Source organism: Saccopteryx leptura, chromosome 5, assembly GCF_036850995.1.
Source record: "Saccopteryx leptura isolate mSacLep1 chromosome 5, mSacLep1_pri_phased_curated, whole genome shotgun sequence".
Taxonomy (NCBI): domain Eukaryota; kingdom Metazoa; phylum Chordata; class Mammalia; order Chiroptera; family Emballonuridae; genus Saccopteryx; species Saccopteryx leptura.
This window is the reverse complement of record NC_089507.1, coordinates 109,283,895-109,309,850: the sequence shown is the minus strand read 5'-3', so window position 1 is coordinate 109,309,850 and position 25,956 is coordinate 109,283,895. Positions and strand designations below refer to the sequence as shown.

Below are 25,956 nucleotides of genomic sequence, written 5' to 3'. Positions count from 1 at the left end.
GGGATGGGGTGCTGACAACTTGAGATGGAGGCGGCCTTTCTCTGTAGGAACCATCCTGGGAACATCTCTGTTTGCTCCCAAGTCACTGCTACAGTGTTGTTCTGCAGGGCGGCAAGGGGCCCTCGGAGGCAGCCAAACCTCTGCGACATCCACGTGTCCCTTTGCATGAAGGCACGCCTGTTTGTGTGTGTGTGCGCGCGCGTGTGCGTGTGTGTGTGCGTGTGTGTGTGTGTTCGTGTGTGCGCGTGTGTGAGTGTGTGTGTGTGCATGTGCGTGCGTGTGCGTGAGTGTGTGTGTGCGTGTGTGTGTGCGTGCGTGTGTGTGTTCTCGTGTGTGCGTGCGTGTGTGTGTTCTCGTGTGTGTGCGCGTGTGTGAGTGTGTGTGAGTGTGTGTGTGTGCGCGCACACGTGTGTGAGTGAGTGTGTGTGTGTTCGTATGTGTGTGTGTGTGCGTGCGTGTGTGTGTACTTCTTTGCATAAAAAAGTATGGTCAGGAGTGATGCTGGATAATAAAATAACAGTAATGCTGGTGGTTGTTCATGTCGCTGTTATTGCTCAAACTTTGGTAGTGGGATTGGAGCAACCATTGTGGCACCCCAAACTCCTGAATCTAAACTGCTTTTTTTTCTCCCTTTTTCTTCACAGCGGGGCATTTTCTGAAGTGGTCTTAGCCGAAGAGAAGGCGACTGGAAAGCTCTTTGCAGTGAAGTGCATCCCTAAGAAGGCGCTGAAGGGCAAGGAAAGCAGCATAGAGAATGAGATAGCAGTTCTTAGAAAGTAAGTGTCAGGAGCACGGCCTCCTTCCCTGGCTGGCTCGGGAACTCGGTCCCTGATCCGAGGGAGGGGGAAGCCTGTAGGTGCTGGCCTTCCAGAGTTCAAAGAGTATGACCAGAGCACTGGCCGGCAGGGAGTGGGTGGGCTCTGACAGTGGTGACTGACGATCATGGAGTGCATCCAGAGCAATTTTCACCAATATGTATTAAGTCTTACAGCATGCACAGCAGTCATTTGATGTAGTTACTTTTTCCTAAGATCACAGTAGTCAAGTAGACTGGGTTCTGAACTGAGACCATGGCACTCACTCTAGCTGGTGACCTTGGGCCAGTTTACTGAACTCTGAGTCTCTTCTGTGAAATGAAGTTAATAATATTTCTCTACATATAATCTCAGGATTAAGTGGAATGGTGCATCACAAGTGTTTGTAAAGCCCTTTTAACAGCGCCTGTTATGTAGTAAGTGGTAGCTACTAGTATTATTATTGTTGTAATTGCTTTATTTTATTATAAGGAGATACAGTTCAGAGAATATGCCTGACCAGGCAGTGGCACAGTGGATAGAACATTGGCCTGGGACGCGGAGGACCCAGGTTCAAGACCCCGAGGTCTCTAGCTTGAGCACAGGTTCACCAGCTTGGGTGCGGTGTCGCTGGCTTGAGCCTGGGATTATAGACATGATCCCAAAAGTCTCTGGTTTGAAGCTCAAGGTCACTGGCTTGAGCAAGGGGTCACTCACTCTGCTGTAGCCCCCTGGCCAAGGCACATATGAGAAAGTAATCATTGAATAACTAAGGAGACTAAGGAGCTGTAGTGAAGAATTGATGCTCTCATCTCTCTCTCTTCCTGTCTGTCCCTATCTGTCCCTCTCTCTGTCTCTCTGTCACCCCCCAAAAATAAATAAATAAAAGTTCCGAGAATAGAGAATAAAGAGAATAGAGTTCAATGCCTCACAGAGTTTGTAACGCCAACCTCACCAATGTTATTTCCACACTTTTTGACAAGTCTGCTTCCTATTACACATGACACCTGGCACCCAGGAAGTTCTGTAGAGTTCACTATTTAAGTGTTTCACATCTTCATTGAGTTTTATTTTTGCTCTCCATGTGAAATAGAACCAAATCCAAACCCCACCTTGGGTACAATGGCACACACAGAATCATTACAGTGTGGCTGGACCTGCCCAAAAGCTGACCTCTCACTGATGTGTCCATCATGATCAAGCCATTCCCTGTGTCTCAAAAGGTTTGGGGAACAGACCCTTACATTGTACCTGCTTTTGCCTGTTTGGAGTGTATCTGAGCACTGTGCTATGGAAGTTTTAAGAACTTCTGTTAATAACAGATTTTAGAAATATCCTTGAAATTTTTGGGGTTTGGAACCAGCATAGAGTAAGAATCCTGCCCAGAGAAACAAAACAGAATGGAAACAAGCCTTGTAGGGTCTTAAAACAAAATGTCACACCCACACAATATTTCTGAATAACACATTCCTCCCACGTCTGTGTCAGGGACCGACAGCACCCTCTGAATGATGCTTTGTACAGACCCAGCACACCGAGGTGGTCGCAGAGTGCGTCTGTTCTGTATCATGTGTGATGTGTGCTCGAGAACAGGTGGATTTGAATAGCTCCTTAATGTAAGGGTTTGCACTTACTTATTTGGTTGTTTGGATGGTTTCTAGGTTTCCTGGATTGTGTATTTAAGACCCAAAGAGTTCCAGATTGTCCTGTGGAGTATTGCATGAAATGATTCCATGGAAGAGAATGGGGGAAAGCAGGAAAACACTGTTAATGAAACATTTATTTAAACTGCCCATTTTCTAATATGAAATCAGCACTTGGATAAGAGGGTATTTGCTAGGTATTAAGTTGCTGCTGTGTTGCAGTTATTTGACATTTTAGATGGAATTCTAGGTGGGCTCAGAGCCTTTCAGAGGTTCTTTGGGCACAGGAGCTGCCCATAGCTGAATTGAGGATGCTGCCTTTATTTTTTATGTGACTCCTTAGAAGCCACAAAGACAGGGGCATCAGTGTTATTTTCCATCTACACGGGCAGGTGAGATGAAGGTAGGCCTCATACATTAGCTGGTTTATGCCACAGTCATTCTGTTTTAACTAGAGTTTCCACCCTGTGCCTTCCTCATATAATTGTCATGCCAGAGAGAGGGCATTTCAAACAGTGAAGGCCAGGAATTGGGTATAATTCATTCAGCAGTTTCACACCATCAGCTTTTGGGATATCTTGAAATATGACTGTTCTTTCAGAAATACAGAACAAAGAAATGATTCCTCAGGGGATAAGGAGGTGATGTATCTCCTGGACTGATTTATGTTTTGGTTCTTTACAAATGACTTAGAAGTGGAATAAGAGGTGGTTCCGCTTCAGAAACAGCCAAAGGCAAAGGATCTGAGTTGTAAAAAATATATATAGTTTTGGAACCATTGTTAGAATGCCGCCATTGAAACATTTATTCATTTAACCAATATTTATTGAATTCCTATGCATCAGCAGACTTGCTAGGCACTTAGGGTTAAAAGATAAGATACAGTTCTTGCCCACCAGGAACTCACAGTTGTTGTTAAATAAGTGTGGTAACGTAGATGCTGTGAGAGAATTCTGATCAAGGCTGCCGAGTGTTTTTGGGGGGGATGGAGAGGGAGGACAGGTTTTGTGGAGGAGGTAAGCCTAGAAAATGAGGATATTTTGTTGGGGGCAGAAAGGCAAAGGGACATTCCACCAGGAGGAATAGCCCAAACAGAGGTGAGAAGATGAGAGGGAGGCTAGTGTGCTGGAACTCCAAGTAGTTCATCAGACTGGAACAGAGGGTTCGAGGTTTGAGATTTCAGATTGGGAGGGGGGGTGTGTACCCTGCTTTGGACCTTGAATATCATTCTGTAGATAATAAGGAGCCAGTAAAAGGTTTTAATGAGAGGGGCAGTGTGATCAGGATTATTTTATAAAGATGACTGTGGCAGAGTGTAGGGTGGGTTGGAGGGGGCAATACTCAATACAGTGGGAGCAGTTAGGAGGCCACTGGAGGAGTCTGTGGAGCAACGCATTTAAATAGGAGCTATGGGTTGGGATAGAAGAGGAAAATATGAGTGTGTGCACAAAAGTGAATCTCTAACACTTAGGAATTTGGAAAGAGTAGGGAGAGGGTTGAGAGGAAATAGGATTCTAGAATAGCTAACAGGTTTCTGGATAACTGGGTGGATCAATGACCTTACTGACTGAGGGCGGATGATGAATTCTGATGTAGACATGCCAGTATGAGGGCTTTTAAGATGGCCGGGGGAGATAACCAATGACTATGGAGGTCTGGAACTCAGCTGTGATCTAGCCTTGCTTTAAAGTTTTATGAAAACAACATAAAAAAATTATTCAGTACTTTCCATAACTAAATCTTTGTAGGTAGAGTTCCAGAAACCTGCTGTGTTCCAAAATACCTCCAGATACAGTGGTCATTTGTAAATTTCCATGCTATTTTTCATCCAAGTAGGCTCATCTGAGCGACTGCTTGCCCTCCTATGTTCTGAATGTATTACAGGATGAGAGATTTGTGTATTTCATTAGATTAAAGTAATGTAGTTAATATATCCTTAAGGATGTCTTTACACTTGTTCTGGAACTAGTTCCAAAATGAATCCTTTATGATAAGTAGATATTAAAGTAAGCTCGCAGGGAATTGAAAATGACAAGCACTGTGGAAGTCAGGTGCTGTGCAGTACAAAGCCGCCGGTCTGACTTTGGCATTCAAGGGGCAGGCTCTGCGTGATTCAGCACAAACTTCCCCAGAGGAATGGTTAGCTCTGGTCTCAGGAATGGAGTATTTTATACATTAGGGACTGTCATATCACCAGTGTCATATATCCTGGTTAAATTATAAAGCTTATAATTTCTGTGCTATTATTTACTTAGAAGGCAGACACTATCCAAATCTAATTCCAAGGCAACACATACAGTATTTTTTTTTTCCAAGTGAGAGGAGAAGAGATAGAGAGACAGACTCCTGCATGTGCTCTTCCCAGAATCCACTCAGCAACCCCCATCTGGGGCTTATGCTCTGCCCATCTGGGACCATGCTTGCAAATGAGCTATTTTTAGTGCCTGAGGCTGAGGCTCTATGGAGCCAAATTCAGCACCCAAGACCAATGTACTCGAACCAATTGAGCCATGGCTGTGGGAGGGGAAAAGAGAGAGTGGTAGAGAGAGAAGGGAGAAGGGGGAGGGTAGAGAAGCAGACGGTCGCTTCTCCTGTGTGCCCTGAACAGGAATTGAACCTGGGACTTCCACACATCAGGCTGACACTCTACTGCTGAACCAACTGGCCAGGGCTCATATAGCATTTTTGGAGACTTAGAAATGCAAATACATAAACAGTCTGCATTTAAGTAAGAAATGAAGAAAGAAGGAGATGCATAAAACTGCAAAGTGAGAGGCGAGAGAAGTAACACAAGTATATCTAGAATAGCCCTTTTTCTAAGAGTTGGGGAAACTGAGTCTCTGACTGGTTAAAGAGGCACTGTCTGCATGAAACATGGCACCAGGATTCAACATGCTCTTCTGATGGGTACCTTGTGGCCTGCAGAGATTATCTTGCCCAGGAAAAAAGCCTTGGTAGGAACTGCTTTTTAAAATTGCAATTGCTGTTCTCCTTCATCTGGGTACACAGGGGAGTCTCTGCTGATCATCTCTGTCTTTTTTCTCTCTAAGTTAGTGGTTCTCTGCCCTACTTGCATATTAAAACCATCTGGGATGCTTTTCAGAACATGTCCAGGCCCCATCCTAGACCATTTGAGGAAGAAGTGGAGGTTGTGGTGGGTTTTGGACATTTTACAAAGCAATCCCCATGTGATTCTAACATGCGGCCAAGTCAGTGTTGAGAACAGCTGCTTTAGAGACCTTGCCTCCTGGTCTCACCTCCCAGGGCGTGAAGCTGCTCTTCATGTGTCCAGGAGCGTGGAGAGACATGTACACACAAACACACAGACATGTTTCCTTTAGGCGAGAAGTTCCGTTTAGAGGAGCTGAATTTCATTATCATAGAGAGCGATAGGCTTGAGCCCACGGTGCCATCAGGGGCGCAGGCCGCAGCCAGTGGCTGGCTTCAGGAGCTCTTTAAGGCTGGTGTTGGGATTGGTCAAGTTAGCATGAGTATAGGTGCTGATCCCACTATTGGAAGGGGATCAGAGCTGCTGAAGGTAGCTGATGCCAGAGCCCAGGATTCCCTGTGGCTGGGTCAGCTTGGATGGCAGAAAGCACGGTGGGCTGGGTCTCCTGGAGGAATGGTGCATCAAACACCTTAACCAGATAAGAGCAGGACTTCAGAGGCCTGGGCATTTCTTGCATTAATAACCTGGTTCTCTCAGACCAGACACGCTTCTCTCTGTGCAGACCGACTGGAGGGGAGGCAGTGCTAGCACAGCTGGTTTTCTATTGTATTGTAGTAACAGCCTTCAGAGAGCGACTTCTCTGTAGATTAACTCATTTCAATCTGGCTTGCTTCTCACTGCCTCAGCTTTGTTCTAATGGCAGTTTGGCCCCATTCACTTGTTGAAATCACTGCCAAATGCCAGTTTATTGTGTGAGTGTTAGAGAAACATATGCTTCAATAGAAATTCTTCAATTCAGGGTGAACAAAACCACTCTTTCAATGACTGAAAATGGCTACGCTGGTCAAGTTGATACTGTACTTCAGTTTCTCAAGCACCAATATAGCTTTTTAAGGATCTGTCTGATCTGCCTAGACGATGACATTCTAACATAAAGAAAGACCTTTTGTCTGGAAAGCTAGCTTTGGAATTAAAGACACAAGCAGGAAGTGTGAAGAATGATGGTTCAAGGCTATGAGATGACAACTAGGGAGGCAGGTGTGTGTGCGTGTGTGTGCGTGTGTGTGTATATAATGATCCTAGAAGCCTTGCTGAAAATTCCCTTCATTTTGAGAAAAATAAAACAAAATATGTAATTCAGGTAAAACAGGGTTGAGAGATGCAGTAAGTTGTTGGTGGCTTTCGTCATATCGTGTGTGTGACTGAGGTAACGATCTCGCCCCACTTGGAGCGTGCGTGTGTCGGCGTGTCTGCTGCAGGACCCCAGGCCTCTGAGTGTTGCCACAACCCCTTCCGGACCTGTTCAAACCAGGCTGTTACAGGGAAGCCTCACATCACAGAGAAGGCCCGACACACTTCCCTGGAGCCCTGACCTGGGGATCGGGCCTGGTCTGGTGTATTTCCTTCTCTGCAGTCCTGTGCCCGGCTTCTCTGTTTCTGGACTACCAATGAGAGAAGCCTCTCCCTGCCCGGCAGGCATACGCTCAACTTTGTTCAGCCCACCTTTCGATGATACTGTTCATTTCATCCTAACAGGGCACATGCGTATAGGAAATGAAATTGGGCTGCTGCCAGAGCAGCAATACAGCCAGAGAGAATGCATCTGGTTCCTTCATAGGCCTTTGTGTGGTGCTTTGTCCAGAGCGGATAATCCAGGAATATTTTAGATTTGATTTGAGACCCTGAATGAATGCATTTTTGTTTGTTCTACCAATTGCATTGCTTACAGGATTCCAGGAATGGGGGAAACAGTATTGGTGGTATCCCTTCCTAAAAATGGGGATGTTCAAATGAGCCTGAGCAGGCCGTGGAGGTTTGCCTGCCCAGTGACCACAGACCTCTGGTCCCTTGTGTGTGTGTGGAACAGTTTGGGTTGTCTCTCTGTCTTAGATCGTGTCCCCCAACATGAGAGAAAGGAGAGTTTAAATGCATGTCTGATGCCGCCCCTCTTAACTTGAAAGGCACCTGCTTGATGGAATTCAAACTCCTTTGTAAACGAACCCCTGCTTTGTGCTCTTGCTTCCTAGTGTCCCCTCCCCCCTCCCCATACCCCATATATCCGTTTGCTCCCCCAAAGGAACAGATGATTCAGGCTCTGGCCTCTCCCACCCCCTCCTTCCTGCTTCAGTGGGCCAGGCCTTAATTTGAGATACTCCAGGATTCCCCCCCTGATTTGCCCTGCCTGGGCGAGACCCCATGGCACCGAGCTTGCCTCTGTCGCTCCTGACCCTGCTGCGTGCGGCGTCTGCTTCCTGAGACTGTGGATTTCCGGAACGCAGCCCTGACTGAACTAAGGCATGCTGGTGAGAATGGAGGCAAGGGGTGCGTGAGGGGTCAGGTGATAGTAAGGAGGTCCGGAGCACTGGGCTTGGGCACTGACTAAGCAGAGAGATGTTAGGGTAAAGAAGAAATCCATTCTGACTCACAGTTCTTTCTGGTTCTGGTGACCCAGAGAATGGGGGTCCGTCAGCCAGTGTGGGGTGCGCTAGAAGAGGAGACACATGTGAGGGGAAGATGACTTTCCTGTGGCAAGCGGACAGACTGAAAGTGAGTCTGGCTCTTCCTGCCACCTTTTCGCTATGTGTATGCCGCTGTAGATAATTAGAGCAGTTGAAGAAACAGTGTGTTTCATCACAGTTCTGGAAAGAGTGTCAGTTATTCGCATGCTGATTTCCATGTGCTATTTCTCTGTCATCCAATCTGCCTGTGTGTTTGGGGAGTTCAGCCCTGTGCAGATTACTTGGTGGTTTAAATTCCTCTGATAATGTATCTTGGCAAATATTTTCTCCTTCTATAAACTTACTTAGCTAATGATTTATACAAATTTCATTTAAATGAGTCCAACAGAAGTTTATATCTTTATATTGTAGCCTAATAGTCTTAAAGAGTCAGTATGGCTTAGATTGGGGGATCAAACGTGGAAGATTAAGTATAGGAGTCCTGAAATTGACTAAGTTGGCAAATATAGAAAAAGAAATCAATACACACCAAAGGTTTGTTTCTTTTCTGTTAAACTTTAGGTTGTGTCCATTCTATTTTCTACATAATTTTGGCATTATTTATACGGGTAGCTAAACAGTTTCAGCGAACTTTTACTTAATGACTCGTCTAGTCTAGTTTAAACTATATGTGATTTGATGAATACATTTTATTTACAAACCTAAAGTCCAGAATTATCATTTGGTGGTTTAAACAGTTATCATTTTAAAGCTGTATAGCTGACTTTTTCTCCCAAAGTCAGCTTAAAATTGAGGCCAGAGTCTAAAGTTACCAGTCTGAAGTTTTCAGGAAATATACAATAAGAGAAATCATTTCAAAAATAGTAGTTGCATGGAGTTTGATAAAAGGGATTCACTTTTAGCCATTTGCATTTTTCTTTTATAAATATTTTAAAAACAGCATTGACTGTATGATTCAGACATGGTCGGTATCACTGGGGAATGCAAACACGTAGGACATTGGTAAGCAAGGCGGTGGGGTGACAGGTGTGGTGTCTTTGTTCTTGTTCAGGGCTATGGATATGATGTGCTGAATACACACATGTATGTGCATATATCTACACAAGTATGTGTATATAGATATATATATATATACATGTACACACATTTTAAATACATTTCAGTTTTTTTATATCCACTGAAGAGCAAAAAATACTTTTTGCTTAATTTAATAAATAGGTTCCATGATTATAAAAAATCTGCTATCTAATTACCTAAATAACATAATAAGGCCTTTGAAATACCTTTAAAATGTTCCAGTGTTAGGGGTTTTGAAAATGATAGTAAGTACCATTCTCATATACTTTTTCTGTAGGAGAGATAAGAACAGAAACTGGTCTCCACTTTATGGAAGGAGAAACTGAGGTACAGAGTGTACGGCGTGGGTGAGTGGTGGAGCTGGGGATACAGCAGAGAGCGTCTCACTTGCAGAACCATTTTTTATCTTTTAGGTCCTCAGCCTTCCCTTCTGTTAGGAACTGCTGTTGGAACTTGGGACACTCGTAGAACAACTGATAGGGATTTGAAATCATATGACTTCTAATGAATAGTAAGAAATAGATTTCAGTACATTTCAATAGATATCAATAAATATTAATAGTTTAATTGAAATAGATGTCAGATAACTAAATTAATAGACATAACTCTAAAATCAGAGTTCAGCCTTTTGTCCCAACTTAGTCACCAGAATTCTACAGTAATTTTTATCTATCCTTTGAGATTTTAAATACAGAGATTCTCACTTTGTTATAATTTAGAAACTAGCCATGACTTCCACAAGCACTGTCTTAGGCAGGGGTCCCCAAACTACGGCCCGCGGGCCGCATGCAGCCCCCTGAGGCCATTTATCCGGCCCCCACCGCACTTCCGGAAGGGGCACTTCTTTCATTGGTGGTCAGTGAGAGGAGCATAGTTCCCATTGAAATACTGGTCAGTTTGTTGATTTAAATTTACTTGTTCTTTATTTTAAATATTGTATTTGTTCCTGTTTTGTTTTTTTACTTTAAAATAAGATATGTGCAGTGTGCATAGGGATTTGTTCATAGTTTTTTTTTTATAGTCCGGCCCTCCAATGGTCTGAGGGACAGTGAACTGGCCCCCTGTGTAAAAAGTTTGGGGACCCCTGGTCTTAGGTAATCTTCACAATAAAGCTATGACGTACATATTATTATCTACATTTTACAGATGAGGAGCTATGGCTTATGTAAGAAATTTTCAAAGGTCACATAAGCAGTAACAGATAGAGCAGAAGTCAGACCCTGGTCTATCTCTCCCATTATGATTTGTTCCCTCTGGTTGTCCCTATAAGAGAGGAGCACATAGTCCTGATGTAGGCGACAGCGCACTGCATGTCAGGCTGCTCATTAATGGTGAAAGATAAATCTCTATTTGTCTGTCTAATCTCTAGTGTCATTAGAAAGACAGTGTAAAATATTGGTGAAGACCTGAGAACCAGCCTACCTAGTTTTCATCTGACTGCACCACTTAGAAGCTCTGTGACCTTGGGTAAATCTTTTCAACTCCATGCCTCCATTGTCAGGATAATGGGGGTGATATTAGTGCCTGCATCACATGGTTGTCGTAGGAATTAAAGAATTAATGCATGGAAGGCACTATCGAACAGTGCCTGGCACGTAGCATGCGTGTGCCGAGGTTTGTGGTTTATTTTATTGTATGTGTTCCGACAACATCTGGTCAGACAGTGGGACTAGGGAGAGGCTGCCTTCCCGGAAGTCAGTCACACAGGAACTGCCCCCTGTTTAGGTGCAGTTCTTAGGGTGCCCTTCGTGGAGCTCAGGGAAGCCTTGCTGGCAGAGTATGGAGAGCCAACAGCAGTGAGGGGGCTGGTTTCATCCAGAGAAGAGAGAACCGTACTGATAATACCCAATGTAGCTGCAGACTTATCATGACTATGCCAGCTTTACTGTTTTTCTTGCTGAAAAAAATCTATGACAACCTCTGCTCTTCTTGTCTGTTGTACTGTCCGCGTCCCCTAACATTCGAGTCACAGAGCATTAGAACAGAAGGAGCTTAGAGAGCTTGGTCCAGCTCTCTCGACTTCCCGATGAAGAAGCAGGTGCAGAGAGGTTAAGTGACTGCCCAAGGTCACAGAGCTAACTCTGGCAGATGCGTGGCCAGAACGCTGGTTTTTGGTCTCCAAATTCAGAGCTCTTTCCACAGAACCAGATTGGCGCTCTTATACAGCATTCCTCAGGAAAAGGCCCTTTGGTATGTGTGGCAGGGAGAAAAGAATCTGGCTTCTGAAATTCCCCTGGTGGTTTCAATTAGCTACGCTGTTCTCCCGGCCTCCTCCCCGCGTCCTGGGGCTGCAGCTTGCTGTGGGCTGTGCTCGCTATCCGGTCTCAGGTTCGCTGGGATTCAGCAGGAAGGCGCGCCTAGGCCAGTCTCACTCAGTCTGTGTTAAAGGTAAAACATTGAGGATGCTCACTGCTATTTCAGGTGTGCTTGATGACGCCAGTTCTTGTGCCAGTTTTTTGGCAATAGAATGAAGATACTAATTCTCAGGGATGCAGGAGGAAGGAGCCAGCTACAGACTGTGGGATAATTTGGAAAATATGGAAAGTCTCCTTAGAGGGAGAGATTATAATCTAGGAAGGCATTTTTCTTTCTTTTTTTTTTTTTTTCTTTTAAGAGTTTATTTTATTTTTTTATTTTTATTTATTTTATTTTTTTTATTTTTTAAATAATTTTATTTTTTTAATGGGGTGACATCAATAAATCAGGATACATATATTCAAAGATAACAAGTCCAGGTTATCTTGTCGTTCAATTATGTTGCATACCCACCACCCAAAGTCAGATTGTCCTCTGTCACCTTCTATCTTGTTTTCTTTGTGCCCCTCCCCACCCCCTTTCCCTCTCCCATTCCCCCCTCCCCCCCGTAACCACCACACTCTTATCAATGTCTCTTAGTTTCACTATTATGTCCCACCTACGTATGGAATAATACAGTTCCTGGTTTTTTCTGATTTACTTATTTCGCTTCGTATCATGTTATCAAGATCCCACCATTTTGCTGTAAATGTTCCGATGTCATCATTTCTTATGGCTGAGTAGTATTCCATAGTGTATATGTGCCACATCTTCTTTATCCAGTCATCTATTGATGGGCTTTTTGGTTGTTTCCATGTCCTGGCCACTGTGAACAATGCTGCAATAAACATGGGGCTGCATGTGTCTTTACGTATCAATGTTTCTGAGTTTTTGGGGTATATACCCAGTAGAGGGATTGCTGGGTCATAAGGTAGTTCTATTTTCAGTTTTTTGAGGAACCACCATACTTTCTTCCATAATGGTTGTACTACTTTACATTCCCACCAACAGTGTATGAGGGTTCCTTTTTCTCCACAGCCTCTCCAACATTTGCTATTACCTGTCTTGATAATAACAGCTAATCGAACAGGTGTGAGGTGGTATCTCATTGCCGTTTTGATTTGCATTTCTCTAATAACTAATGAATCTGAGCATCTTTTCATATATCTGTTGGCCATTTGTATTTCTTCCTGGGAGAAGTGTCTATTCATATCCTCTTCCCATTTTTTTTATTGGATTGATTGTTTGTTTGTTGTTGAGTTTTATGAGTTCTTTGTATATTTTGGATATTAGGCCCTTATCTGAGCTGTTGTTTGAAAATATCATTTCCCATTTAGTTGGCTTTCTGTTTATTTTGTTATCAGTTTCTCTTGCTGAGCAAAAACTTCTTAGTCTGATGTAGTCCCATTCATTAATTTTTGCCTTCACTTCTCTTGCCTGTGGAGTCAAATTCATAAAATGCTCTTTAAAACCCAGGTCCATGAGTTGAGTACCTATGTCTTCTTCTATGTACTTTATTGTTTCAGGTCTTATGTTTAGATCTTTGATCCATTTTGAGTTCATTTTTGTACAGGGGGAGAGACTGTAGTCCAGTTTCATTCTTTTGCATGTGGCTTTCCAGTTTTCCCAGCACCATTTATTGAAGAGGCTTTCTTTTCTCCATTGTGTGTTGTTGGCCCCTTTATCAAAAATTATTTGACTATATATATGTGGTTTTATTTCTGGACTTTCTATTCTGTTCCATTGGTCTGATTGTCTATTTTTCTGCCAATACCATGCTGTTTTGATTGTCGTGGCCCTATAATATAGTTTGAAGTCAGGTATTGTAATGCCCCCAGCTTCATTCATTCTTTTTCTTTAGGATTGCTTTGGCTATTCGGGGTTTTTTATAGTTCCATATAAATCTGATGATTTTTTGCTCTATTTCTTTAAAAAACGTCATTGGAAGTTTGATGGGAATTGCATTAAATTTGTTTATTGCTTTGGGTAATATAGCCATCTTGATTATATTTATTCTTCCTAGCCAAGAACAAGGTATATTCTTCCATCTCATTATATCTTTTTCGATTTCCCTTAACAATGGTTTATAGTTTTCATTATATAAGTCCTTTACATTCTTTGTTATGTTTATTCCTAAGTATTTTATTTTTTTTGTTGCAATCGTGAAGGGGATTATTCTTTTGAGTTCCTTCTCAGTTGTTTCATTGTTGGCATATAGAAAGGTTATGGACTTCTGTATGTTAATTTTGTATCCTGCGACCTTACTGTATTGGCTTATTGTTTCTAGTAGTCTTTTTGTGGATTCTTTGGGGTTTTCGATGTATAGTATCATATCATCTGCAAAAAGTGATACCTTTACTTCTTCTTTTCCAATATGGATGCCTTTTATTTCTTTGTCTTGTCTGATTGCTCTGGCTAGAACCTCTAGTACCACATTAAATAAGAGTGGAGAGAGTGGACAACCCTGTCTTGTTCCTGATTTAAGGGGGAAAGCCTTCAGTTTAGTGCCATTTAATATGATGTTAGCTGATGGTTTATCATATATGGCCTTTATCATGTTGAGATATTTTCCTTCTATACCCATTTTGTTGAGAGTCTTAAACATAAAATTGTGTTGCATTTTATCGAAAGCCTTTTCTGCGTCTATTGATAAGATCATGTGGTTTTTGTTCTTTGTTTTGTTGATATGGTGTATTACATTAACCGTTTTACGTATGTTGAACCATCCTTGAGATTCTGGGATGAATCCCACTTGATCATGATGTATTATTTTTTTAATATGTTGTTGTATTCGATTTGCTAGTATTTTGTTTAGTATTTTAGCATCTGTATTCATTAGAGATATTGGTCTGTAGTTTTCTTTTTTTGTGCCATCCTTGCCTGGTTTTGGTATGAGGGTTATGTTGGCCTCATAAAATGTGTTTGGAAGTATTGCTTCTTCTTCAATTTTTTGGAAGACTTTGAGTAGAATAGGAACCAAGTCTTCTTTGAATGTTTGATAAAATTCGCTGGTATAGCCGTCAGGGCCTGGACTTTTATTTTTGGGGAGGTTTTCAATGTTTTTTTCTATTTCTTCTCTACTGATAGGTCTGTTTAGGCTTTCTGCTTCTTGACTCAGTCTAGGAAGGTTGTATTGTTCTAGGAATTTATCCATTTCTTCTAGGTTGTTGAATTTAGTGGCATAAAGTTTTTCATAGTATTCTACAATAATTCTTTGTATATCTACGGTGTCCGTGGTGATTTCTCCTCTTTCATTTTGGATTTTGTTTATATGAGTTCTTTCTCTTTTCCTTGGTAAGTCTTGCCAAGGGTTTGTCAATTTTGTTGATCTTTTCAAAGAACCAGCTCCTTGTTCTATTAATTTTTTCTATAGTTTTTCTGTTCTCTAATTCATTTATTTCTGCTCTGATTTTTATTATCTCCTTTCTTCGGCTGGTTTTGGGTTGTCTTTGTTCTTCTTTTTCTAGTTCCTTAAGGTGGGAAGTTAAGTGGTTCACTTGGGCTCTCTCTTGTTTGTTCATATATGCCTGAAGTGATATGAACTTCCCTCTTATCACTGCTTTTGCTGCATCCCATAGATTCTGATCTGTCGTATTGTCATTTTCATTAGTCTGTATATATCTTTTGATCTCTGCACTTATTTCTTCTTTGACCCATTCATTTTTTAAAAGTATGTTGTTTAGTTTCCACATTTTTGTGGGATTTTTTTCCTCTTTTTTGCAGTTGAATTCTAGTTTCAAGGCTTTATGATCAGAAAATATGCTTGGTACAACTTCAATTTTTCTGAATTTGCTGATGTTGTTTTTGTGGCCCAACATATGGTCAATTCTTGAGAATGATCCATGTACACTGGAGAAAAATGTATACTCAGTCACTTTGGGATGAAATGTCCTGTAGATGTCTATCATATCCAGGTGCTCTAGTGTTTTGTTTAAGGCCACTATGTCTTTGTTGATTCTCTGTTTGGATGACCGATCTAGAGCCGTCAGCGGTGTATTGAGGTCTCCAAGTATGATTGTGTTTTTGTCAGTTTTTGTTTTAAGATCAATAAGTAGCTGTCTTATATATTTTGGTGCTCCTTGGTTTGGTGCATATATATTAAGAATTGTTATGTCTTCTTGATTCAGTGTCCCCTTAGCCATTATGAAATGGCCATTTTTGTCTCTGAGTACTTTTCCTGTCTTGTAGTCAGCATTATCCGATATGAGTATTGCTACACCTGCTTTTTTTTGGATGTTATTTGCTTGGAGTATTGTTTTCCAGCCTTTCACTTTGAATTTGTTTTTATCCTTGTTACTTAGATGAGTTTCCTGTAGGCAGCATACAGTTGGATTTTTTTTTTAATCCATTCTTCTACTCTGTGCCTTTTTATTGGTGAGTTTAATCCGTTTACATTTAGTGTAATTATTGATACTTGTGAGTTCCCTATTGCCATTTTATATCTTGCTTTCTGTTAGTTTTGTGTCTTGTTTGATCCTTCTCTTTCGTTTTTCTATCTTTTGTTTTTATTTGGTTGTATTCCATACATCTTTCCTCTGTTGCTATCTTTTTTATCTCATGTGCTTCTGTGGTGGTTTTTTCAATGGTGGTTACCTTTGAGTAATGAAAAGGGTCCCTACCCTGTTCATTGTAGCGAACTATTTTGTGAGTACTTTTGCACTCCATCGTCCTTTGCTACTGTTAATCTCCATCTTCTCCCCCTCTTTCTTTTTGTTGTTGTCACAGTTTAAATTTGGTTTTATTGTGTTCTTCTTGGAGCTTTTACTTGTGGCTCTGGTTTTTTTTTGTTCTTTGTATCTGATTGGAGAACCTCCTTTAGTAATTCCTGGAGTGGGGGTTTTCTGATGATAAATTCCCTCATCTTTTCTGTATCTGTGAATGTTTTTATTTCTCCTTCATATTTGAAGGATAGCTTTGATGGGTATAGTATTCGTGGCTGAAAGTTCCTCTCTTTCAGGACTTTAAATATTGGGGTCCACTCTCTTCTAGCTTGTAGAGTTTCTGCTGAGAAATCTGATGATAATCTAATGGGCCTTCCTTTATATGTTGTATTCTTCTTTTCCCTGGCTGCCTTGAGAATTTTTTCTTTGCCATTGGTTTGTGCCAATTTCATTATGATATGCCTTGGAGTAGGTTTGTTGGGGTTAAGAAAACTCGGAGTTCTGTTTGCTTCTTGAACTTGAGGCTTTAATTCTTTCTACAGGCTTGGGAAGTTCTCATCTATTATTTGTTTGAGTATGTTCTCCATTCCATTTTCTCTCTCTTCTCCCTGTGATATACCTATTATTCTTATGTTATTCTTTTTGATGGAGTCAGATAATTCTTGTAGGGCTATCTCATTTTTTTTAATTTTTGAGTCTCTTTGTTCTTCTCTCTGTTGTGCCTCAAGTTGCTTGTCTTCTATTTCACTAATCCTCTCTTCTATCTGACCTGTTCTATTAGCTAAGCTTATTACTTCGTTTTTCAGCTCGTGAATTGAGTTTTTCATCTCTGTTTGATTTGTTTTTATAGTTTCAATTTCCTTGGACATATATTCTTTGTGTTCATTGAGTTGTTTTCTGAGCTCCCTAAATTGCCTTTCTGTATTTTCTTGTATATCTCGGAGGATTTTTAGGATTTCTATCTTGAATTCTCTGTCATTTAGCTCCAAGGTTTCCAATGTATTAAATTTTTTCTCCATAGATTTTTCCTCATCTAGCTGTGTTACCTTTCTTTTGTATCCATGATATTCGATTTTCTCTTCCTTAATGGCATCTGAGGGTGGTTTTGTTGATAGTATTAATGAGATTTAATAAAGAATAAAAAGTTAAAAAAATAATAAAAAAAATAAAAAATGGAAAAGAGTTGTTTTTTTAAAAAAAAGTAATAATGAAATAAAGAAAAATAAAATAAAATAAATATTTTTAAAAAAGGAAGTTATTCCCCCCCTCCTTTTTTCCTCTCTTCTCCTCTCCCCTCTTTCCTGAGAAAATCTTGTGGTGAACTGTGAATTATAACAAACAATGCTTGTGATGGAGGGCCTGAATTGGGGAAAAGTAATAATGGGGCAAAAAAAAAAAGAAAAGAAAAGAAAAAAAAAGAAAAACAAAACAAAACAAAAAAGAGCGTATGGACCCACAAAAAGCAAATAAGGAAAAAATTTAGGTCAAGAATAAAATGATTTGCTTTTAGGTGTTGGTTGTCTAAGAATTATGATGAGAGGAATAAGAGGAAAACGGAAAAATGGGGGGACAAATTAAAAAATTACTATTGTATTTAGTGGAACAAGAACTAGATAAAATGGAGAGCCAGGGATGGGAGCACTGCTAGTGAGTTAAAAAGGTGAAGTAAAACCCCCCCAAAATGCCACAAACATAAGTTTGAGTCCCAGATAAGATAATTTGTTTGTTATTGAGGTTTGAATGAGAGGAGATGTAAAGGAGAAAGGAAGAAACTAATATAGAGGGAGAAAAGAAAGAGACAGAGAGAAAAAAAGAGGGAACCACTAAAAGAAGAAAAAAGAAAGGAGAGAGAGAGAGAGAGAGTTAAGGGTTTTGGAGTGCAACCCTCATAGAGAGAAAGGAAGAGAAGAGAAAAGATAATGGGAGATGTAACACTTATGGGTAGTGTAGTTCAAGGAGAGGAAAGAGTAAGACCGGCAGAGAGTTAATTGGCCAAATTGGAGGAGGAAAAAAAGTATCAAGAATGAAGATAAGAGAAACAAATGAACTAATATAATAAAATGGGATAGGTTATAAAGTCTGCAGATTATTCTTGATTTTGAGAGGTTATCTTTTTGCTTTTTCTTTTCTCTCCCTCTTCCTGGTCGGTGACTCTGTACCCCGGGTTCTGCCCCTTTGGCACGCTCAGGTAGAGGTTTGCAGTTGATAAGTCTCTATGGCAATGTCATGTATTGTGCTTTAGTCTCGTTGGCCGTGGAGGCTCATTAGCATTTATAGGCTCCAACAGTGAGAGAGTCCGTGTTCCTGCAGGAAGGCATTTTTCACTCTCCACACCTGGCTGCCCACCAGGGGGGCCTGCTGAAAACACAGGTGCCGCTCCTGCTCCTCCTTGGCTCTGTTTGAGCCTCTGCCTTCTCTGCACCTTCCTTGGATATTCTAGAAACAAAGGGAGGGCTGCCTTCTCACATACTCTCGGGGGAATCTGAGCGGGTTTGAGGAACATTAGGTCATCTTGAGGGTGGCCAGGTTAGGGAAGCCACTGAGCAGAGCCTGGGGTGACTGTTGAGAAAAGGAAGCGTTCAGAATAAACGCACCTGTTCAAGTAGCCACAGAATTGTCCTCAAGGGCAAATTTGTATACATGTACTTTGTAACTTTTTCTGGGTATGAAAGTAAATTTAGAGAAAGAAGTTTTCACTCAAGCATCAGATATTCTTTCTAGTGAGTTTCCTTGCTGGGGAACAAAGTGATAGTGTAGTTGTTTCTTTAAAATGAATGCTTCCCTAGGGTGAGTTAAGTTGGTGTGTTCAAATTATATTTCTACAAACCCAAACCCAGGATTCCCTTACTGTGAAGCCCTGTGTATTCTTGTGTTTGTTTGTTTATTTGTTGTTTGTGTAATCCTATTAGGACTCCATCCAGGACAAAGCAACTTGATACAGCGGCTGGGAGGGTGGCCCCAAAGGATAGCGGAGTACAGATGTAGTCTAGTGCCTCCAGTGTTACTGATCTCTCGTGTAACACTAAAACTTGGCAGGCAAATTTGTTTGTGGGCACAGCTTTCTGTTTAACTGCATAAAAGACCCATTTTCTGTTGGATTCAGAACACAGTCTGGGCCCTGGAAACTTCTTGCCTGCTTTTACTCAGGTTTTCTTTAAAGGTGTCAGTAGAATGGTTGAAACTTTGACTTGTTCTTGGGCTCAGAGTGAGTTTCTTTTTTCTTTTTCATGTTTTGGAGTGCTTATTTCTTAAAACCTTGTAGAAGATTATAGGAATAGTAGGAATAGGTCAGTAAGCTAAATTTGATCCACCAACAATATCATGAGTAAGTTGCTTATTGTCACTGAAAAAAAAAGTTGCTCGTTTGATTTGATATAATTTCCTCAAGAAATATGGCAAAGTTTTTATCTTATAAAACAAAGTCATACCACAGTATTTCATTATGCAGACATGGATGCTCTAACTCATTTAGGCAGTTTGGGGACAATTCTTAAGTTATTTTTAAGCCTGTTATTATTATTCAGTCAATATAACTTTTCTAAAAAGATAATATCTCTCTTTAAAAAATAATTTGAATGAGTATCTTTTTTACTTTATAATGACCAAGTGTCAAGCAGTACAGTACAAACTTCTGAATGAAATTTTGTTCTAAAGACACTATGTACACAAATAGTCACAGTATTGTTGTTGAGTCAGATGAACAGATGGCAATGGGACTTTTCAGAGCATACAGTATTTCAGACCTCTGTATTCTTTGTACTCAGGAATTCAGTTAGTATAGGCATTTAATTTCCTTTTGTAGTAATAAGCTTCATTCATTTACTTGCATAAAGAACAAATTTTTTTTTTGAGAGAGAGAGAGACAGACAGGAAAGGAGAGAGATCAGAAGCATCAACGTATATAGTGGCGTCACTTTAGTTGTTCATTAATTGCTTCTCATACATGTGTTGACCAGGGAGCACCAGCTGAGCCAGGGGCCGCTTGCTCAAGCCAGTGACCTTGGGCTCAAGTCAGTGACTATGGGGTCATGTCTGTGACCCCATACTCAAGTTGGTGACTCCACGCTCGGGCTGGTGAGCCTAAGCTCAAGTTGGTAAATTTGGGGTTTTGAACCTGGGACCTCAGCATCCCAGGTCAATGCTGTATACACTGTGCCACCACTGGTCGGACGAGTAATTTTTAAAGTGAAATAACTCATAATATCAATATATCATTTATATTTTTCCATTGTATCTATTTTTTTATTTTATTTATTCATTTTAGAGAGGAGAGGGAGGGAGGGAGAGAGAGAGAGAGAGAGAGAGAGAGAGAGAGAGAGAGAGGAGAGACAGAGAGAGAGAGAAGGGGGGAGGAGCTGGAAGCATCAACTCCCATATGTGCCTTGACCAGGCAAGCCCAGGGTTTTGAACCGGCGACCTCAGCATTTCCAGGTTGACGCTTTATCCACTGCGCCACCACAGGTCAGGCCCATTGTATCTATTTTTGAATGATATCTACTACAGTTATTGTATAAAAATCTTGTTATTTTGAACCTGATTTAATAGAAATTCTGATCCAGTTGAAACTGATCTTTTCTAATATTCTGAAAAATTGTGTGGTAAATATATGATAGAATAAAAAACATAAGGTATTTGGAAAACCTACCTAGGAGAATGAATATATTAAAATTCTTGAAACCATTACGCTAAATGTCAATAGTAATTACCTTTTCATCTAAATAGATGAGGCAGTGATCTGGACAGCCAAAGGTTCAAGAGTCTGTAAGTAACTGAAATAAGTGAACTCTTTTAAAAATACTGTATAGCTCAGACGTCTAAATAATTTAGATTTGCCTTTTTGTAATTACTCTGAATTGGAGAACTCTTTAAATCTGCCTAAGAGGGATGCATCATGCTTGCAAGATTGTAGATCTTTTCCTACCCTTTGATTCTCTTTGTTTCTCTTTAAGATCCAAGAGCAGAGGAGTGGCTGCATTGTGCTTGCTCTCTGGCCGAGTTCACAGGTCTCCTGTGCCTGGAGGGCACTTCCTCCGCTGCTCTGTTCTCTGTTGGGGTTTAGTCTTCCCGGCCTCTGCTGCTCAAAGTGTGGTTCTTTTTTTTTTTTTTTTTGTATTTTTCTGAAGTTGGAAACGGGGAGGCAGTCAGACTCCCGCATGCGCCCGACCGGGATCCACCCGGCATGCCCACCAGGGGGTGATGCTCTGCCCATCCGGGGCACCTGAGGCAGAGGCCACAGAGCCATCCCCAGCGCCCGGGCCAACTTTGCTCCAGTGGAGCCTTGGCTGCGGGAGGGAAAGAGAGAGACAGAGAGGAAGGAGACAGAGAAGGGGAGGGGTGGAGAAGCAGATGGGCGCTTCTCCTGTGTGCCCTGGCCGGGAATCGAACCCGGGACTCCTGCACGCCAGGCTGACACTCTACCACTGAGCCAACCGGCCAGGGCCCAGAGTGTGGTTCTTATACCATAAAAATCCGTATTTCTTAGGAGCTTGATAGAGGGTCCACCCTGGACCCTGTGAATCAGGATGTGCCACCAGAACCCCGGGCGATTCGTGAACACACTTCCCAATGGGAAGCGCTGGTCTAGGAAACTTCCCTTTGGAAACCAAGATGACTTGACTACCACTTCTGTGTGCCCCAGAGCACCTGCTGTTCTCCTCCTGTTATACTCGTCACAACAGAGTAGTTGCCCAGTTCCTTGTCTGTCTTCCCTACTACACTGGATGGAAGCTCCTTGGAGAGCGGGATTATGTCTAGTGCCTGGCAAAGTCCCTGCTACAGAGTGGGTGCTTCATATATTTTTGTTGAATTGAATTATACCAGTTTCACAAGGGGAAAGATTAAGGACACAATATGTATTCCCTTTCCTCATAAAAAATTCAGAATAATTTATTTCCTGAGTGAGTAGAATCTTCAAGTATTTTAAAAACATAAGTACATGTATCCTAACAAAAATGTTTTGAGAGTGGCCAATTTGTACTCATTTCAAAGATGGAAATTGGCACTAAGAAACTATAAACTTAAAAAAAATTAGTTTCAATTTAATATGTTAAATCCCTATTGGAATTGGTCCAGAATTTCCAGTTTTTTTGTCAGCTCTTTTTGGATGGAACACGTAATGTTCTCTTTAAAAATGTAGACTGCAGGGGGAAATGTGTGAATGGAATACAACACACATACCCATATTGTTTAAAATAATTCTGGTTAAGGTTTGCCTCTCATGTTTGTAGGTTCTCCAGAATTTTAAATATGAAAAAGCAATATTTACTAATGGCTCTAAAGTTTCAATGGCTAAGCTGCCTTCTAGAAAGAAACTGGCAGTATTTTGAGCTGAATTAATAGAGTCATTTATTTCTTGAACCTTATCGATTACTATGTGCATGCTTTCAAAATGAACAAAATCCCATTATATCTTAAGAAGCTGACTTGTTCTGGGACAGGGAGCCTTCCCAGAACACCCAGCAAGTGTGTATGGAAGTGGCCTGTGCATCTTTAGGGTAGTGCAGATGTTTGGCAGAGAGGTTCAGAAGAGGAGCCCAACATTACCACCTGGTGAATCAGAGGAAGGTGGCATTGGAATGACCTTGAAGGATGGGTAGGCCTTTCTGGATGGAGGCAGAAAGAAGGGAGAAATATTTCAGTGGGTGGAACAGTTGGAGTGATTATAGACTGAAAAAGATAAAAAGTGGGGACCTGAGTTTGGCCATGGCTGGCGTGTTAGAGAAGATGTAGGTGAGACAGAGCGTGGAAGTTGGGTCAGAGCACAGAGGTGCCTACCCGTGAGGCGGAAGGGCTTGGACTTCATCTGTGAGGCACTGGGTCACCACTGGAGAATGTTGTACAGGGGAGGGCGGGGAAGGAAGGTTGGGAAGAGTCGGGATTACTGCTGTGGGTGCAGGCAGGTTCCGGAGCTATGTCAGAACAGTCTCAGAGACTACCTGATTGTGAAATTCCTGGCCATTCCTCCATTTTATCTGGACCCTTAGATTTTATCTGATGTTGTCAACAATGGAATGATTGAGTATCTCTGTGTTCCTAATATCCTTCATGATTTGGGCTTTCTCATTCAGGTAGCGTTTCCCCTTTGAGTTTTTATCTCCTCAAGAACTACATGAATATGATTGTATTAACCAAATTTAGAGTAATCAGACATTATGATGGCTGAGTGGCTGTCAACACTTGGGCACAGTTTTCATGTGTCTTCAGGATAAATAATTTCCACAGCTGTTTCCTGTTTCTTAAATGTGGTGACCAAGTGCAGAGCCTCTAGGGCCCTGAATATCAGCCTGGACCACTGTGGCTGGTCTTCAGTGACTTGACATTTGGGTCATTCTGAAGCCTGCTGGAGACTTTAGGACACAGACTTTGTCCTGCTCAAAAGAACATTTCCTCCTCCGTGAGTGGAGTGCTCTGAGCTGTGCCTGGCATGAGTTTTAAGTGAGTGTCAGTTGTGGCTGGTGGACCACCAACATCATCAACTTCTTTCAGCCGTTTGAAAGGAGGGGTTCTGCCAGGTTTGTTCCTCTGACAAGTGGTCTCATGGATGTAGTACTTCAGACGTAAGTATTCATGCAGACTCACAGATTCCAGCACTTAACGGAAGGCTCACTGAGGATGATTGACACCCTGACTTTCTCCTACTAAACCTATATGAAGTCTTTTACAACATTTTGAGAAATATTTTAGATATCTTTTAAATTGTGCTACAATTTTTAGTAGCAGCAGCCCAACACAGACCTGTAAGGCATTTCCATATTACCTAAAGAAAATCAACTTCAGTTAACTTAGGAGAATACTGGTTTATCTTAGCTCATCAAAGGAAAATATGAACAACCAAGACTTTCCGGGAGCGGCAATCTTATCTTTTCCTGGAGTGTCGTCTTAGGGATTCATGATCTTCTTTCTAGGGTTTAACCATTAGTAAACTCAACATCAAGGCTCCCCTCCTCGTATCTTTCTCTCTCTCATCCTTAAGTCTCATTTCTCTCATCTCTCCCCCCCTCCCTGCCTGCCTCCCTCTTTCTCTTCTCTCCCTGTATCCTTCCCACCCTCCTTTTTCAAAGTGCAGATGCCTTGGGCAGCCTAGACCTGTCTTGAGTCAAGAGTTATCTAGACGGTCAGGCTCATGTGGTATAACTATGGCCCTGGGGGACCCATCTTGGTTTTTCAGAAGCCGTGCTCAAGAGTAGGCGGCAGCCTAGTGAACTCAGCATTCCACCAACAGTTTCCTGCATATGTGGTTCTCAAAGTTGTGTTCCTACTTCAGTGAAAATTGGGCAATTAAAAATACATAGTTTTGGCCCTGGCCGGTTTGCTCAGTGGTAGAGCGTCGGCCTGGCATGCAGGAGTCCTGGGTTTGATTCCCGGCCAGGGCACACAGGAGAAGCGCCCATCTGCTTCTCCACCCCTCCCCATCTCCTTCCTCTCTGTCTCTCTCTTCCCCTCCCGCAGCCAAGGCTCCATTGGAGCAAAGATGGCCTGGGCACTGGGGATGGCTCTGTGGCCTCTGCCTCAGATGCTAGAGTGGCTCTGGTCGCAACAGAGCAACGCCCCGATGGGCAGAGCAACAACCCCTGGTGGGTGTGCCCAGTGGATCCCGGTCAGGCGCATGCGGGAGTCTGACTGCCTCCCCGTTTCCAACTTCAGAAAAATACCCCCCCCCAAAAAAAAATACATAGTTTTATCCCTCTGAAGAAGAATGTTTCTGTTATCACAGTAGAAGTGTATGGAACTAGTCCCATCTAAAGTTTAAGTTCTTAACTCACTGTTACCTCAACAGGGTGAGTTGGAAGGAGGGACTCAGCCCTCACAGAGGTGCAGAACATCTTGATGGCTGGCTTTTAGCAAGAAAGATTTGGTTTGTGTGTAACCATTTTAAATCCTTGTGAAATGCTGAGAGAGTTTTGAATCCACTACACCTGTAAACATGGGACTATTCGCATGGATTGGATACTCTGGCATGGACACTTCCTCCTGGAGCCTAGACCTACCTGAGTTGTCTGCTGCTGTGCTTTTCAGGGGTTGCAGCAAGGTCCCAGGTAGTGGTGGGATTCAAGTAATTTAACAACCCGTTCTCTTCCCTAGTGACTGTTTTAAGTATTAAAAAACAGTATACCGAAAAGTAGTTTATTATTTCATGCATTTAATACTTAAGCAAGAATAATAAATGAGGGTACACAAAACTAAATTATGTTATAAGAGTTTTAAAATATTAATGAAAAAATATTAAATAATATTTGACAAAAATAAAACTATTATTTAAGATATTTCCAGTGACCATGTGTCACCCTCTAGTTGTTTGGCACTTTTTCTCTTTGTGTTATATGTTTGTTTATTGAAGTAACAAACACGAAGGAATTAAAATGTTGTATTTTGTCAAAGGTATAATGAGTTTTATGAAATGAATAAATAAATATTATAGACATAGTTCCATCAACATTTTTTCACCTATGGACAGAATGAACACTACTACAGGCACTTAGAATATGCTGTTATGCAGATGAATGTAAAAAAGGAGTAAGGAATGTAAATTTGTAATTTCAACATTGGACGGCTGCCCAGGTGCCCACTTTAGAGAGAACCCTGATTACAAGTGCCATTTTAACAACTGTTCGCCAAACTCAACAAAAATTAGGTACCAGTTCTGCCAAACTGGTGTGAACCGGCTGAATCCCACCAGTGGTCCCAGGGCCCAGCTGGCTCCCTCTCTGCCCTCTTGTCACAGAGCGCTCACTTTCCACTACATTCTTAACTCCCTGAGAGCTCTTCTCAGAGCTCGGAGCCCCCTCGAGCCGAAGGACCAGACTCCATTGAGAACGCCAGCCTCTAGGTTCTTAGGTTCCATGGGAGGGTCAATGGCGG

General features: G+C 41.7%; 1 protein-coding gene across 2 annotated transcripts in view; it reads left to right on the top strand.

Moving 5' to 3' along the window:
• CAMK1D (calcium/calmodulin dependent protein kinase ID) overlaps nt 1–25,956 on the top strand; it is a 488,361-nt gene that overhangs the window by 185,287 nt on the left and 277,118 nt on the right. For both annotated transcript variants that reach the window (XM_066384571.1, XM_066384569.1), the window contains exon 2: nt 645–776. In XM_066384571.1, the coding sequence (XP_066240668.1) occupies nt 645–776 (132 nt within the window). The remainder of the gene's footprint in view (nt 1–644; nt 777–25,956) is intronic.